Below are 17498 nucleotides of genomic sequence, written 5' to 3'. Positions count from 1 at the left end.
TTTTGTTCCTGATCTTAGTGGAAATGCTTTCAGTTTTTCACCATTGAGTATGATGCTTGCTGTGGGTTTGTCATATATGGCCTTTATTATGTTGAGGTGGGTTCCCACTATGACCATTTTCTGGAGAGTTTTTATCATAATTGGGTGTTGAATTTTGTCAGAAGACTTTTCTGCATCTATTGAGATGATCATATGGTTTTTATTCCTTAATTTGTTAAAGTGGTGTATTACATTGATTGATTTGCATATATTGAAGAATCCTTGCATCCCTGGGATAAATCCCACTTGATCATGGTGTTTGATCCTTTTATCTGTTGGATCCTGTTTGCTAGTATTTTGTTGAGGATTTTTGCATCTATGTTCATCAGTGATATTGGTCTATAATTTTCTTTTTCTGGTTTTGGTATCAGGGTGATGGTGGCTTCGTACAATGCATTTGGGAGTGTTTCTCTCTCTGCTATTTTTTGGAGGAGTTTGAGAGGGATCAGTGTTAACTCTTCTCTATATGTTTCTTTTTTTTTTTTTTTTTTGCGGTACGTGGGCCTCTCACTGTTTGTGGCCTCTCCCGTTGCGGAGCACAGGCTCCAGACGCGCAGGCTCAGCAGCCATGGCTCACGGGCCCAGCCGCTCCATGGCACGTGGGATCCTCCCAGACTGGGGCACGAACCCATGTCCCTTGCATCGGCAGGCGGACTCTCAACCACTGCACCACCAGGGAAGCCCTTCTCTATATGTTTGATAGAATTCGCCTGTGAAGCCATCTGGTCCTGGACTTTTGTTTGTTGGAAGAGTTTTAATCACATTTTCAATTTCATTACTTTTGATAGACCTATTTATATTTTCTAATTCTTCCTGGTTCAGTCTTGGAAAATTGTACGTTTCTAAGAATTTGTCCATTTCTTTGTGGTTGTCCATTTTATTGGCATAGAGTTGTTTGTAGTAGTCTCTTATAATCCTTTGTATTTCTGCAGTGTCAGTTGTGATTTCTCCTTTTTCATTACTAATTTTATTGATTTGCATCCTCTCCCTGCTAAGTATTTATCAATTTTGTTGATCTTTTCAAAGAACCAGCTTTTAGTTTTATTGATCTTGGCTATTTTTTTCCTCATTTCTGTTTCATTTATTTCTCCTCTGATCTTTATGATTTCTTTCCTTCTAAGGACTTTGGGTTTTCTTTCTCTAGTTGTTTTAAGTGTAGGGTGAGATTGTTTATTTTAGATTTTTCTTGTTTCTTGAGGTGAGACTGAATTGCTATAAACTTCCCTCTTAGAACTGCTTTTGCTGCATCCCATAGGTTTTGGGTAATCATATTTTCATTGTCATTTATTTCTAAGTTTTTTTTTGTTTTTTTTTTTTTTTGGTGGTACGCGGGCCTCTCACTGCTGTGGCCTCTCCCGTTGCGGAGCACAGGCTCCGGACGCACAGGCTCAGCGGCCATGGCTCACAGGCCCAGCCGCTCCGCGGCATGTGGGATCTTCCCGGACCAGGGCACGAACCCATGTCCCCTGCATCGGCAGGCGGATTCTCAACCACTGCGCCACCAGGGAAGCCCTAAGTATTTTTTTATATTTCTTCTTTGGTTTCTTCAGTGGTCTCTTGGTTATTTAGTAGCGCACTGTTTAGCCTCCCTGTATTTGTGTTTTTTTACAGTTTTTTCCTATAATTGAATTCCATTCTCATAGTGTTGTGGTTAGAAAAGATGCTTGGAGGCTTCCCTGGTGGTCCAGTGGTTAAGAATCTGCCTGCCAATGCAGGGAACATGGTTTCAAGCCCTGGTCTGGGAAGATCCCACATGCCGTGGAGCAAATATGCCCATGTGCCACAATTACTGAGCTTGCGCTATAGAGCTCGCGAGCCACAACTACTGAGCCTATGTGCCACAGGTACTGAAGCCTGCGTGCATAGAGCCCATGCTCCGCAACAAGAGAAGTCACCTCAATGAGAAGCCTGTGCACTGCAATGAAGAGTAGTTCCCTCTCACTGCAACCAGAGAAAGCACACATGCAGCAATGGAGACCCAAAGCAGCCAGAAATAAAATAAAAAATTAAAATAAAATTAATTTAATAAGGAAAAAAAAACATTCTTGATACGATTTCAATTTTCTTAAATTTTCCAAGGCTTGAATTGTGACCCAAGATGTGATCTATCCTGGAGAATGTTCCAATGTGCACTTGAGAGTGAGAGTGTTCCAATGTGCACTTGAGAAGAAAGTGTCTTCTGCCACTTTGGGGTGGAATGTTCTATAAATATCAATTAAATCTCTCTGGTCTATTGTGTCATTTAAAGCTGGACCGGGCACGAACCTGTGTCCCCTGCATCGGCAGGCAGACTCTCAACCACTGCGCCACCAGGGAAGCCCCTATTACTATTATCTTAATTATTTTGGGTTTGTTTTTGTGCGTCTTTTTCTTCTCTTGTATTTCCCACCTAGAGAATTTTCTTTAGCATTTGTTATAAAGCTGGTTTGATGGTGCTGAATTCTCTTAGCTTTTGCCTGTCTGAAAAGCTTTTGACTCCTCCGTCAAATCTGCAAGAGATTCTTGCTGGGTAGAGTAATCTTGGTTGTACGTTTTTCTCTTTCATCACTTTAAGTATATCTTGCCACTCCCTTCTGGCCTGCAGAGTTTCCGCTGAAAAATCAGCTGATGACCTTATGGGGATTCCTTTATGTGTATTTTTTGTTTTTCCCTTGCTGCTTTTAATATTTTTTCTTTGAATTAATTTTTGTGGTTTGATTAATGTGTGTCTTGGTGTGTTTCCCCTTGGGTTTATCCTGTGTGGGACTCTCTGTGCTTCCTGGACTTGGGAGACTATTTCCTTTCCCATGTTAGGAAAGTTTTCGACTATAATCTCTTCAAATATTTTCTCAGACCCTTTCTTTTTTCTCTTCTTCTTCTGCACCCGTATAATTCAAATGTTGGTGCATTTAGTGTTGCCCCAGAGGTCTTTGAGATTGTCTTCAATTCTTTTCATTCTTTTTTCTTTATTCTGCTCCCTGGCAGTTGTTTCCACCATTCTGTCTTCCAGCTCACTTATTTGTTCTTCTGCCTCAGTTATTCTCTTATTGATTCCTTCTGATGTATTTTTCATTTCAATTATTGTGTTGTTCATCTCTGTTTGTTTGTTCTTTAGTTCTTCTAGATCTTTGATAATCATTTCTTGTATTTTCTCAATCCGTGTCTCCATTCTGTTTCTGAGATTCTGGATCATCTTTACTATCATTACTCTGAATTCTTTTTCAGGTAGACTGCCTATTTCCTCTTCATTTATTTGGTCTTGTAGGTTTTTACCTTGCTCCTTCATCTGTGACATATTTTTTTGCTGTCTTATATATTTTTTTTAATGCATGGTATTGTGTTCTTGTCTTACTGGTTGTTTGGCCTGAGGCTTCCAACACTGGAGTTTGTAGGCTGTTGGGTAGAGCTGGGTCTTGGTGCTGATATGAGGAACTCCGTGAGACCTCACTCCGGTGATTATTCCCTGGGGTCTGAGGTTCTCTGTTAGTCCAGTGGTTCTGACTTGGAACTCCCACCACAGGAGCTTCGGCCCGACCCCTGGCTCATGAACCAAGATCCCACAAGCCGCGTGGGGTGGCAAAGAAAAAAAAAAGAGAGAAAGAGAGAAAAGAACAAAGTAAAAAATAAAATTAGACTAGGAAACTAACAGATATCTTAGAAAGAATATAAAAATAAAAATACAGATGAATCAAAAACTGGAAGGTACATCAGTACCACAATAGTGAAAAAGAGGAGGAGGGAAAAGGAAAAAGAAAGGGGGGTGAAGGCCTTGGCTGTGAAGGGTGGGGCCTAAGCAAGGGTGAGGTTTGGGTGGTGGATGGGGCCTATGCTTAGTACCCACAGGGCTGGAAGAGGCCCTGGGGTCTGTGGGGGTGGGGCTTAGGCTCAAGGAACAGAAGGGACCCAGGCATGCCCCCCACCCCTGGTGTTAGAGGGTAGGGGACCTCACCTGGGAGCCCAGCAGGGGCTCCTGGGCTTCCTGGGCTAGAGTGAGTAGGGCAAACGCCCTCCTCTCCTGCTCCTCTGGGCTGGGAGGTCCCCTCCCACCTGCTTCTCCTGGTCTCCAGGGCCTCCTTCCTATGCCCCCAGGGACCCACACAGTCAGGAGGGGTCTTTGGAGGGCTAGGGACCAGCCTGGGAGCTCAGCAGTCTCCCCGGGCCTGAGTGGGCGGGGCAAACACCCTCTGCTCCTCTACAGCTCCTCCTGGATGGCTCCTCCCGGGTGGCTCCTCCCACCTGCCTATCCTGATCTCCCAGGCCTCAGAGGCGCCAATCCTGTCTGGCCTCCACTTCTCCCCCCTCAGTACCCATATGTCCTACCGGTTCACTTTGGGTTTCCTCCCATCTCCTTGGGCATCAGAGTCCCCCACCAGCAGCAAGCAGGCGCCCTAGGTGTGGGGAGACGCTAACTCTGTGTCTTCCCACACTGCCGTGATCCTTGTTTTTAGACTTTAGAAAGCTTTTCTCAGCAGCATAAATGAGAACAAGCCATCAGCCTGCTGTGAACTGTGTAGATTTTTAAAAACTGTCTATTGAATATAAATTAAATTAGGAAAGAGAAACACAGCTCATTTCTTTTGGACTCAACCTTTTAGATTTTCAATTTACTTTGAAGAATGACTTTATAGGAATGACAACTCTAGGTTTGTTATTGTGTTTTTACTGGGTAATAATGCCTGTTATATTTGTCAGTCCAGTTTCATTTTCTTTCTTTCTACTTTGACTGGGTACCATTTCATTGACAATAAACTGATATTCATTTTATGAGATTGAATTCTTCACTGTAGAAGAATTCTAGTTCTCAGGCCTACATGACCAGGCTGTGCCCTCTGGGTCACCAGACCCATTTGGGAGAATTTACTTGGTAAAATAGTAAAATTTACTTGGTAAATAGTAAATTGGAGCCAAGCTTCTTAGGTAATCATGTGATCCTTACAGCTGTGTATGGTCTACTTGACAAAAGAGTGCCTTATTATTAAATGCCCATGGACTGAACATTGAGTTCTGAGACAGATGAAGAATAGGCCTTGCCTTTTCCGTTTGAATTTCCTGTGGATACCAGTCCTACCAGGTGCATCTAGAAGAGGGCAAGGGGGCATCAGAGAGGGCTGGCTCTCTCTGCACTCTATCCCTGGGGTCTTCTCTAACAGGCCCCCATCATCTACTCTCTTTAGCTTCGGCTGTCAGTCATTGGGTTCCGTTCATACTTAGGGTAGTGCTCCATTGATATTTGGGCGGAGGAGATTCTTCAGGGCTAGGGTAAGGGAGAACAGTTGAAAGGAGTCAGCCCTTTGAAACCTCCCCCGAAGTGAAATATCTATTAGAAAACAAACCCTTCTCTTGCTGATTGTGACCATCTTCTGCTGTGTCATCTGTTCTCTAGGTTTTCCTGGCTCATGTGGGGAAATCAGCAATGAGGGGAGTAGATAACCCTTTAGAAGAGGGTTATTTGGGTCAGGGGGATCAGGCTGACATTTATAAGTTACCCACTGTGTGCGAGGGACTGTTTTAAGAGCATTAGGCTTATGAAATCTTTTAATACCCCCACCCCACAGTGAGATAACTTGCCCAGGGTCACACGCTTAGTAAGGGATGCCTCTGTGATGAGAATGCAGCCAATCTGGCAGCAAAGTCCTTGGTCTGGGGCATCTTACTGTCTTGTTTCTTGACCTGATTTGTCTCAAATGATTCTCATCAGGCTGAATGAGGAATAGCCTTATTGAATCATCTCCTCCAAGGAGAGTTTTGCTGATGGGACCCAATACTCTACGGTGAAAAGCTAGGACTCTCTTTGTCTCTGGGAAGATCCACCTCTCAAGTTTTCAAATCTGAATGCTCCCTGCCCTTTAACACCTTCTTTCTTTAGCTATATTATCAGGTTCTGGGTATATCCAACTGTCCTGGTAAACGATAAATGATGTCACTTTAAGGTGTGTTGGCATCATGTGCTTTAACTGAAGGGGGCCTTGTCTCTGGATCCTTGTGCAGCCCCAAACACCACAGAGGAGGTGGGAACAGAAACGAGGGAGATGGGAGGGTACTTACCTCCAGGGAATGAAGGGAGAAAGGACTATAGGTAGGGAGGGGAGGGGGAATCTACTGAGGAGGGAAGTCAAGAAGGAAAGCATGGGGAGGTAGTGGGCATCCTGCTGAAGGGTTTTGTCAAGGACCTAGGCAGTCGTCAAAGCTAGTGGCCAAACTGGTAGGCTGCTCTTGAGGGGATGCTGCAAAATACAATGTCCAAGAGACTAAGTCCTAAGACCTTGACCCTACTTGTTGCTCTTTTGGCGGGGGCTGGAGAGCTAGATTCAAGTAGCCAAGTTGGCCAGATACTTTCTCTTTCAGGAAGGAATATCATGCTGATGATATTCAGCACATTTGTGCATGCTGTAAAGATAGCTTTAGAATATTTATGATAGCTTTCTAAAATGTATAGCTATGCTGAAGTACTGAATGGTATTTACAAGCTTTAAAAAAAATGGGATCATCTCAGTGGTTAAAAGTAAAAGCTTTTATTATGGGAAATTCTGCATGCAGTACTCATTGTCAGCTTCCATTGTGTGTGTGTGGCCCGTCTACTTGTGCAGTCACTTCAGGATCCCAGCTCACTTATCCATGCTTGTCATGACCTTCCTGCAACACTTTCATTAGGATAACCTTCCAAGAATGTAACTTATCTTATTATTAAGGAAATCACAAGTGGAAACTAAATGTATGACAAAAAGGGTTTAGTAATGCATTCCAAAATCCATTGCCTGAGGTATTTGGAATACCTGCTATTCTGGTGTGGGGAGCAAGACACTAAGTATGTGTTCACAATATTGCACAAGACATGATTACATTCATATTGTAAACTAAGTGTGAGAGGGAGGGAACATACTGTAGTCTGCTCTAAGCATTTTACCTGTACTAGTTTATCAACTCTTCACAATAGCTCTATGAGTTACACACAATTCTTTCCATTTTATATGTGAGGTACAGAGAGGTTAAGAAATTTGCCTGTGGTCACACAGCTATAAAGTAGTGGACTTCTGATGGAAACCCAGGCAGTCTGGCTCCAGAGTTTATGCTACTAGCCCCTGCACTGCAGCTGCTCCTGGAAGATTCATATAACTCAGAAGTTATCTTCCACAGTGGTTGTACCATTTTACACTCTGAGTTAAACCTACATCTAGTTATTTATCCAAGAGAAATGAAAACATGTCCACAGGGGAAAAGAAAAACTGGTAGAAGAATGTTCATTGCAAGCTTATTCTTAGCAGTAAAAATTGGAAACAGCCCAAATATCCACTTAACAAGTGAATAGCTAATCAAACTGTGCTATATTCATAGCAATGGGATACTGTTCAGCAGTAAGGTAGAGCTTACATACAACAATATGAGTGATACCAAAACCTTACCTTGAGTCAAAGAAGTCAGATACAAAAGAGCATGTACTGCATGATTCTTTGAAGTTCAAGAATAGACAAAACAAATACATGTAGGTAAAAGTTAGAACAGAGATTACTTTAGGGCAGGGGGAAGGGACATGAGGCTGGGTGATGGCTAGGCTCTATATTTTGATTAGTCAAAAATCATTGGCTTATGCACTTAGTATCTGTGCCTTTCTTTGTCTGTATTTATACATCGCTTAAACACATATGAATACACACAGTAAACTGTGAAAGCTCCCCCTTCTCCAATCCAATTGCCTTTCTCAGCGATAACCATTGTTTACAGACTGGTGTGGAGTTTCCGGGAGTATATATACTTGACATTTCTATTTGTGTGCACATACACATCCCAGCGGGCTTTTATATTTTAACATAAAAAAGGTCAGACTATATGTATTATTCTGCTGTATTATTCTGCCTGCTTTCTTTTTTGTTTAACAGTACGTCTTGAAGGTTTTTCCATGTCCATACTTCAGTTTTGCCTTCATGTCCTTAGCTAGCTTAGGATTCCGTAGTATGAATGTACTTGATTTCTTCAGCCAGTGTCCTTCTGATGGATGACTAGGCATTTTTCAAATTTTTACTTTTACGGTGCTACTATGAAAATTGTTGTACACATATATTTGTGCACATGTGCAAGCATTTTTGTAGGCTACTTTCCTAGAAGTGGGTTTGCTTAGGCAAAAGGTATGTACGCTGTGGTGGATACTTACAAATTGGTTTCCAAAAATGCTTTTGTCCATGACATTCCTGACCACATGTGAGAGAGCTGGATTCCTGCATTCTCTCCAACAATGGATGTTATCAATCTTTAAAGATTTTGAGAGCAGATGGGTAAAAAAATGACATCTTGTTTCTGCCGAGATTTTAAAAGGGAAGTTTTGATCTTCTGGTTTATATGCAAATGTACACATGCCCATAGAGAAACATATGCATCTCCTGTCCTATGCTCCAGGCTATGTAATTCTAGAGAACAGTTCTCTTTCCTTTGGGAAGAAAGAAAAAGAGAGGTACTAAGCCCTCAAACACAGTATGATAAGTGGGAGAAAGTATGGTATTAAAGGCAGGAGAACTAAAAATCATAAAGGTTTAAATAAATGAAAGAGATCTCAAACTTGGTGAAAGTAATATGTATTCTGAGTTTCATAGAAGGTGTAGGATTTTTTAAAGTATTTGATATGGTTTCTAAGTTCAAACAATATTATAGTATCTATTAGATATTAACATAGAGAGATGACAGTGACATAGGTGCAAGCATTCATTCATTCAAATATTTTTGAGGGCCTGATGCTCTCTCAACAGCAAGTTAGAGAATACTTTCTAATTTTAATTTGATGGATTATTTTAGTGAAAATAGCAAAATTCTGCTTATTTATTCCTTTTTTAAAATTTATTTTATTTGAGGTGTAATTTACAATGTTATGTTAATTTCTGCCATATATCAAAGTTACTCAGCTATACATATATATACATTTTTTTTGGTATTCTTTCCCATTAGACTTTATTACAGGATACTGAATATTGTTCCCTGTGCTGTACAGAAGGGCCTTGTTGTTTATCCATTCTCTATATAATAGTTTGCATCTGCTAATCCCAAACTCCAAATCCATTCCTCTCCACCCTCCCTCCCCCTTGGCAACCACAAGTCTGTTCTCTATGTTTATGAGTCTGTTTCTGTTTCATAGATAAGTTCATTTGTGTCATATTTTAGATTCCACTTCTAAGTGATATCATATGGTATTTGTCTTTCTCTTTCTGACTTCACTTAGTATGATAATCTCTAGGTCCATCCATGTTGCCACAAATGGCATAATTTCATTCTTGTTTATGGCTGAGTACTATTCCATTACACACACACACACACACACACACCCCCACACACACACACACACCCACACCCACACACCCACACACCAACCACATCTTCTTTATCCATTCATCTGTCAATGGACATTTTGGTAACTTCCATATCTTGGCTATTGTAAACAGTGCTGTAGTGAACATTGGGGTGCATGTATGTTTTGGAATTGTGGTTTTCTCCAGACATATGCCCAGGAGTGGGATTGTAGGATCATATGGCAACTCTATTTTTATTTTTTTGAGGAACCTCCGTATTGTTGTCCATAGTGGCTGCATCAATTTGCATTCCCACCATCAGTGTAGCAGGGTTCCCTTTTCTCCACACCCTCTCCAGTATTTGTTACTTTTTTTTTTTTTTTTTTTTTTTTTTTTGCGGTACGCGGGCCTCTCACTGTTGTGGCCTCTCCCGTTGCAGAGCACAGGCTCCGGACGCGCAGGCTCAGCGGCCATGGCTCATGGGCCCAGCCGCTCCATGGCATGTGGAATCCTCTCGGACCAGGTCACGAACCCGTGTCCCCTGCATCGGCAGGCGGACTCTCAACCACTGCGCCACCAGGGAAGCCCCTATAGACTTTTTAATGATGACCATTCTGACTGGTGTGCAATGGTACCTCATTGTAGTTTTGATTTGCATTTCTCTAATAATTAGTGATGTTGAGCATCTTCTCACGTGCCTGTTAGCCATCTGTATGTCTTCTTTGGAGAAACATCAGGCATTCATTCTTAATATGGTAGCCATTGTTGATCTTGATACCTGTTGGAATTTTTAAATTTAGTCCAAATTTGTTAATGATGGCTGAATTTTGAAAAGTGACATGACTTGCTTTATGAAACTGGTCAATTTAAGGCAAACATTGAAAACTGACCCTATCGCTGTGCTCTCCAACTAACCTCTATCCACCCCCCGATCCCGTAACTGCTTTTTAAAAGAAAAACTGTGTCTTGGATATATTTTTAATGGTGTTTCCTTTCAGAAATAGTTCACTCCAAAAAAACCTTCTTTTCCCAAACATGGAGTAGGTCAGTCTCTGGCATAGCCTTAGAATGCCTGAGTTGCCTAGTGGGTGGGAGTTTGGGAAGTGGGTGTCAATGACACCTTCCCCTGAGGCAGTATTGCCAGAGGGCTTTGCAGTCTGTACCCCCAGGAGCTCTGCCTTCTTAAATTAGAGACAATTGAGATCTGTACTGAGTTTAGCACCATTTATGCAGTGTGAATTTACTCTTGCAGGTGGTAAGAGGACTGTTAAGTCACTTACAGATTTTATTCTTTGAAATGTCAAGTTTATTAGTAGCAAAACTCCCTATGGTCATTCTTCTAGTGAGCTTCTGTGGGTGCATTTACTCTTCTCCAGGGTATCTCACATTTTTAAATTTCCTGACTTCTCTATCTGCCTCCCTGTCTCTCCTCCTACTCTGTAAATTGCTGTTTCTGACCTGTGCTTCAGGCAGACTTGTGGCTTCCCTGAGGGCCACCTGAGAGAGATTGTGTAGTAGGTGAGGTGCTGATCACCTGTTCCTAGGCCCCCCTACTCCTTATCTCTATCCTACCTCTGGCAGAGCAATTTTTCCTTCCCTTTTTAACTTTCAAGTATGCTTTTACTAGAAGAAACACTTCCAATGATAGAAATACATTTGAGAACCATAGCAGTCCTGCAAAGGAGTTTGAACACTGTGTATATATCTCTTGATGTCCACGTGTACAGAGACAAGATGGTCATTTTTATCACCTTACTCTGCACTGATCTAACTGGCCCAAATCCTAAGCAGTGCCGTTCAAAACCCAGCTTTTCTTTTCTAATCACGGGTGTCCTAAGAAAGACAGTATTTGAAGGGATGGTGGGAGAATGCTGATGGTCAGCCTCCATCACAGAGTCTGAACTTCAGCTTCTCGCTTTTCTTAGCTACTCATTCTTAATTCAGGAAAGCTTTCAGGGATGCATGGATTTTGAATTTGTTTTTTTGTTTTTGAATTGAAAAAACATGCAGTATCCCAGGAGGTAAGGTCTAATATGTTCAAACTGCTCCAAGAACTATGTGGGAGTTTTTTAACAGTGCAAATGATGTTTGTAATAATAATCAATTTTATTCATCACTGGTACTTGCAGGGGAAATATTTAGCAATTAGCTCCGTATAAGTGTGTATTTCAAAGTAATAAAAATATTTCTTTATAAAGATGTTCTCTAATTAAACCACCTCACTAATATTACTGACCTCTCCATCACATTCTGTTACTGAGCACTGATCTTATTTCCTAAGCAACTAGAAAATGTGCTTGCCCTGGGTTAGCATGAGCTTTGGAACTACTATATTCTTTTTCGATGAGGAAGCAAAAGGTCATTCTTAACATCTTTATAGTAACGAAAAGACAATCTCCTAAAAGTAGATTAGCGAGTAGACTTAGTTCATAGTTTCATATGTATGCATTACTGTATCCTGTAAAAATGAGAATCATCAGACAGTGATTATCCAATCCAAATAACGACTAAGAAGATGGTTATTCTATCTCACCTTTTACCCCCTTAATAAGTGCCACCAGGAATATTAAAATCACTGCTTCAGTTGGTTCTGTAAATATTTATAAGGAGCCAAAGTGTTCTGAATATTTTTATTAGCAGGATTTCTAATAGATTTTTTGGCTTAATCAACAATTCTCTTGAACTTCATTTTCTTGGAGTGGGAGGGAGTAGGGGAGTATATAATTTTATGAGGACTAGAAATAAGGGTTTCTCGTTGAGCGTGACTTCCACCTGGTTATTAATGGTTTCCTCTGGACATGTTTGCTGCTTATCATCTAGTTTTCGTCTCATTCATAACTTTGCAAGAGCAGTGATTCTCAGTACGCTTCTTTTGGGAGTCAGGGCTCAGTAACAGTCGCTGACTCAGCAATGCTGGGGAGAGGGGACAGAGGGATTAGCAAGGACCCCAAGTGATTCTGCTCTGTGGCTCTCCTTTTCTGGAATCACTGCTTCTGAGCTCTCTGTACTGCCCTCCTGCCTGCTCATGTGTTGGATTAGATTTATAGCAGCTGCTGTCGACATGGTTGCCTAAATCTGTGGAATGTTTTGCTAAACACTACTGGTGAAATAGTCCACATTAAGTCTGTAACTCCCTCCAACACACACACGTTTTTTTAACCTGTCCTCTGTCTTTAGTCTTTTACTCACTTGATCACTTTATGATTTTGCACTTTGACATTCTATAGATTCATTAAGATCTTTTATTCCAAGCACTCGGGCTTTATTTAACATGGTGATTAGCCAAAGTGTTATTCTGTTTGAGCTAAGTGATGACAGTGTATTTGATTGGAGCCTTGTAATTATTATTTTAAAATCAAAGTAATAGATTATGATCTCAAAATAGGAATGTGATCCAAAAGAATAATAGTAATTAGAAAAGCAACCACTTAGAAGAAAGTAAATGCCCCATCACAGACCACAGGGGCCTCTGTGCGCTGAGTCCCACCTACCTTTGCAGTCCCCTTTCCTACCGCACTTCTCCCCCAACCCCGCCCCTTCCTGCCCACGCTCCCACCCCACCCCACCCCCGCCTTGCCTGGACTAGCCTCACGTCAACCTTCCAGTTTGTAGAAGTAACTGTGTTCTTTCCTGCCTTGGGAATTGCACCTGCTGTTCTCTCTACCTGAGGAACTCCTCCACTAGTGTCTCCTTGGCTGGATCCTTCAAGTCTCACCCATAGTCTCGTCTCCTTAGGGAGGTTTCCCTGGCCACAGTGACTGCAGTCATTCCCACACCCCACTGCCTGTCCACACATAATGCACATCATCATCTCTCACAGCATCCTATTTATTTCCTTCAACATTAGGAATCCTAAGTTGTGTCTCCTTGGTACTTGTCTGTCTCCCCCACTGGACTCCAAGCTCCATGAGGAAGATGAAGACTTTACCTTTCTCATTCACCACTGCAGCCTCACTGCCATTCTGGCACCTGGCATTGAGTGAGTGCTCAAGACGTGCTTGTGGTTGAATGAATGGAACATTCTCAGGTCCTAAATTTTTCTGAACCCATAGCAAAATATTCTATACTTAGTATTTCTATTATGATAACTCATTATCTTCCACTGGTTGAATTTAACCAAACTGTGCTGACTTTTCTCAGGCATATGAAGGATCAGAATAAGAAGGTGGCCAACCTCAAGCACAATCAACAGTTGGAAAAAAAGAAGAATGCCCAGTTACTGGAAGAAGTCCGCAGGCGAGAGGATAGCATGGCTGACAACTCTCAGCATTTGCAGGTGAGCCCAGCCTTCTCCTCTTAACCCTTAAATAATTGGAGATTGACTCCCTCCAACATATACTCCTTGCTGTGGGAAAATATGCATGGAAATGGTGGACTTGCCTTTGCTCTGAGTCCAGCACTAACAGTGTACTCCCAGGGAGCCCAATAGGTCTTTCCGAGTTCAAAGCATCATTTTCAAAATAGTGCCCAAGAAAGGCTGGCTACAGTGGAGACTACTAATGCTACACACAGTCTCTTGGTTCCTGTACCTCACCTTAAAAGGCAAGGGCTGCAGTTATAGATTTGGCAAGAAGCTTCAAACAGACATGTCTTCCTTTTAGAATTATATTGAACTCGTTTTGGTGTCAGAAGGGAAATGTATGAGTATTATCACAGAAAGTGTTTGGAAGAGGATGCATTAAACTGACTTCAGACAGTTTACAGAACTGGTTTTGTTTTGTTCAAAACTCCAAGGCTGTGATCATTATTCTGTCTTTTCTGTGGAATATAGTTATCTCTGAATGGATGGCCTATCTCGGAAACCAACCGGCTGATGGAAAACACCAATTTTTCCTCATTAACCATCCCTGTTTTTGGCAAAAGAGCTCTCCCCATGTGTTCAATAAAACATTCAAGCTAAAACAGGGCATTTGCTTTGAAGTCCCTTTATGTATTCCAGTGTGCCTTTAAACAGAGCAGTTCAAGTTCGAGTTGGCCAGAGTTCATGTTAAATTCTGCTTATTAATTAGTGTCTTTCTCTAGTTATATATTAGGTTTCCTCCTTGGAGATAGAAGAAGTTAGATAATTTCAATATGTACTCATAATTCATTTTTTTAATTGACCAAAAGAGAAATAAATAATTATTCCAGAGTAGGAAATCCAAGGAAATGTCTTGCACAGAACATGGCCCAAGGTGCTTACTTAGTCAGTATTAGTTTCTATTTTCTCTGTGTCCTGGAGGTGCCTTAATGGTGTCAGTGAAGCCCCTTTACATCGATGCCTGATTTGGATAGCATGATAGTAGCATCAGGTCCTTTTTTCACTCCTGAGATCATCTTAAGATGGACTGGTAGTTTATTTGAATCCATGGCTTCCTCAATGTTTTTGACACCCAGGGTTTTGGTTGTTAATTCTCCCATGAATCTTATGAGATGTTATATTAGAGCCTACAAACTGAGATAATAATAACTAAAATTTGCAGAATTTTGTTGCCTTGTCAGACATGTATTCTTATTTATTCCTCACCAATAATGCTGGCAATTTTATATAAGGTAATACCAGAGTCTCAGAAAAGTTATGAAGTGGCATCCTAGTAAGGGGTGGACATAGATCTGACTTCAGGTCTTCCTGCCTTCAAGAAACTAATGTAGAGGAACAATAACAGTAGCGGGTACCATTTATTGAATTTTCAGTGTGCTGTGTACTGTGCTATGTACTTTATAGCACCTATTAAATTCTTATGTCAACTGGGTTAGTTGGGAGTCTTATTTCCAAGTGACAGGAACACAACAACTTGAACTAAGCAAAAAAAAAAAAAAAAAAAAAGTTGGGGGGAATCTGTTGGCTTAATAAACTGAAAAGGCCAGGAGAGGAATTCAGGTCTGACTACATGCAGATATTCAAGCAATGGCATCAGGAATCTGTCTTCATTCTACTCTCAGGCATGCTTTGCTCTTTGTTGCCTTGAGTCTCAGGAAGGCTGTCCACAGTGATGCCAACTATGGCCACCAGCAGCCAGCCTACATTCTGTAAGTGCAGCCACCACAGGGGGAGGAGAAAGGATCTTTCTGAGTAATTCTAGCAAAAATTCAAAGGCCGATAGAATAAATAAATTGGCCAGGCCAGGATCAAGTTATATGATTACCTGGAACCTGGGGGGAAAGGGTTAACCTCACCCAAATCTGCTGAGCTGAGATTGAGGACAGGTGATCTCCCACAAGAAAGAGAGGAGTTCTGTTCAGAACAGGTGCTAGGCAGATAAAATCACAGAGATCCACTATAACCATAATAAGGGGTATATTCACTACCATTTGATATATGAGAAGAGGAAGGCCGTTAGAGGGTAAGTAACTTGCCCAAAATTATTTAGCTAGTAAGTGGCAAAGTCAGGACCGAAATCCAGATCTGACTGTCTTCAAATAGTGAGAGTTCTGGAGAATTAAGAGAGGAAGGTAAGAAAACTGTGGAGTGGCAGAGAGACTTCATGCGATAGATGGGATTGGAGGTGAATAAGTTTGACATGGAAGGAACAGAGCAGTAGAGAAGGCTCACCGGCCAGGAGAACTATCAGAGAAAGTACAGAGGCTGCAGAGAGCAAGGTACAGTCAGAGCACAAAACATAATAGACCAACTGGCCACGGTGGCAGTGAAGTTAAGTGTTGTTGTTACCTTTCTTAGCTGACTCTGGAGCTAGAGTGCCTGGGATTCAAGCTTTAAAATTTAATAGCTGAGTGTCCTTGAGCAGGTTACTTAACTTGCCTAAGCCTCCATTTCCTCATCTGTAAAATGAGAATAATAATTGAATCTACTCCAGAGTTATTGGGAGGATTAAAGAGTCAATGCATATAAAGAATTTAGAACTGTACTTGGCATAAGCTATAGTCAAAATAAGTGTTAATGATGAACTGTTATTATAGTAACAAGGAAAAGATAAAAGAAACATTTTTTAGAATATTTATTACATGCATGGGTATTTATATAGTTCTACTCTGATATGCACTGAGCATCAAAGTTTTTGTTTTTTCTATACATAGTAATTTTTTCTTTTCTAAGGACACATCTAGTTATGGAAATTAATGTCTTGTTTTGGCCCATGAACTTTTGTATAGCAGTATTTTCATAAGGGGCCTTGATAACTACCTCATAGGCATATTCATAAAAGATAGCATGGTCTGGAATTGCTTAGTTGCATTCCTGACCACCCCAAATAAAGGATAGCATTTGAAATGCAATAAAAAGTAATCACGATTAATTTTGATGAAAATGTCTCTGGTTAAGGTTAATCGAGAGTGAAACTCCCACTTTCCTGGATTGTTAAGCAGATGTACTCAGATGCAGTAATTACTGCCTTCTGAAGACAGAACTTTCCTTTCTGGGGGCATGTGATTTTTCAGTATTGCTGTTGTTTTAAGTACTTCCTGTTTATAAGTTAGCCTATTAATCCCTTTAAGTATCAGTCAACTGGGATCTGGTTTGGTTGGTTGGTTGGTTGGTTGACTGGTTGGTAGATGTGGGATTGAAACTTACTAAATGTGATTGATTCTACACCAGCATTTTGTAATGGTTGGACACCCTGACTTCATGATTTCAACCAACCAAATAGGTATTACATCCAGAAAAATCTCAGGTAAAGTACTGCCTGCAATAATAATAGCTGTTCACTTAGGCTCCAAAGAGAGATCAAAGAGATTCATCCAGTTGGTATGAAAATTGGAGACAAATTTGAATGTAGATAGAGTGACCATGTTATTTATTGTCCAAACCAGGATGTAGGCAAAAACTGGGCCATTTCATTCAAACTTAGAAATATAGTAATGCTAAGAAACGTTTCACAAACTCACCCATCTTTAGTTCCTAAGTTTATAGTTTTATGTCAGGAATTGCAAACTCAAATGCCTTCAGGGTCCAAGCTGTTCATATAAGTAAGAAACAGGTTTGCATGTAAGAAAATTTATGACGTCTGGTTCTTTCAGCTTGTATTTTTTTTTTTTTTTTTTGGTAGAGATGTATCAGCAATTGCCATAATAATGCTGTGTAGCAAATTACCCCCAAACTCATTGACTTTAAAGCATTAGTAGTTATTCTCACAGATTTTTAGGTGGACAGAGTAGCTCAGTTGCTCCAGGGTGGCCTAGTGTGGGCACGTCTGCTTCTCACTCAGGTCTGTGGGTGGCCAGGGCAGCTCTGTTCCACATGTGTTTAGTCCGAGACTCAGGCTGTAGGGGCATCAG

General features: G+C 41.1%; 1 protein-coding gene across 6 annotated transcripts in view; it reads left to right on the top strand.

Moving 5' to 3' along the window:
• ERC2 (ELKS/RAB6-interacting/CAST family member 2) overlaps positions 1 to 17498 on the top strand; it is an 865290-nt gene that overhangs the window by 493404 nt on the left and 354388 nt on the right. For 4 of the 6 annotated variants that reach the window (XM_079933813.1, XM_079933812.1, XM_079933810.1 and 1 more), the window contains exon 12: positions 13428 to 13563. The exons of 1 other annotated variant lie outside the window; for it this stretch is intronic. In XM_079933813.1, the coding sequence (XP_079789939.1) occupies positions 13428 to 13563 (136 nt within the window). Of the gene's footprint in view, positions 1 to 13427; positions 13564 to 17498 lie in introns of those variants that run through there. One more of the 6 variants, XM_079933815.1, reaches the window with a different exon arrangement.

The sequence above is a fragment of the Stenella coeruleoalba genome (assembly GCF_951394435.1).
Source record: "Stenella coeruleoalba genome assembly, chromosome: 10".
Lineage (NCBI taxonomy): Eukaryota > Metazoa > Chordata > Mammalia > Artiodactyla > Delphinidae > Stenella > Stenella coeruleoalba.
This window is presented reverse-complemented; position numbering and strand designations above follow the sequence as displayed.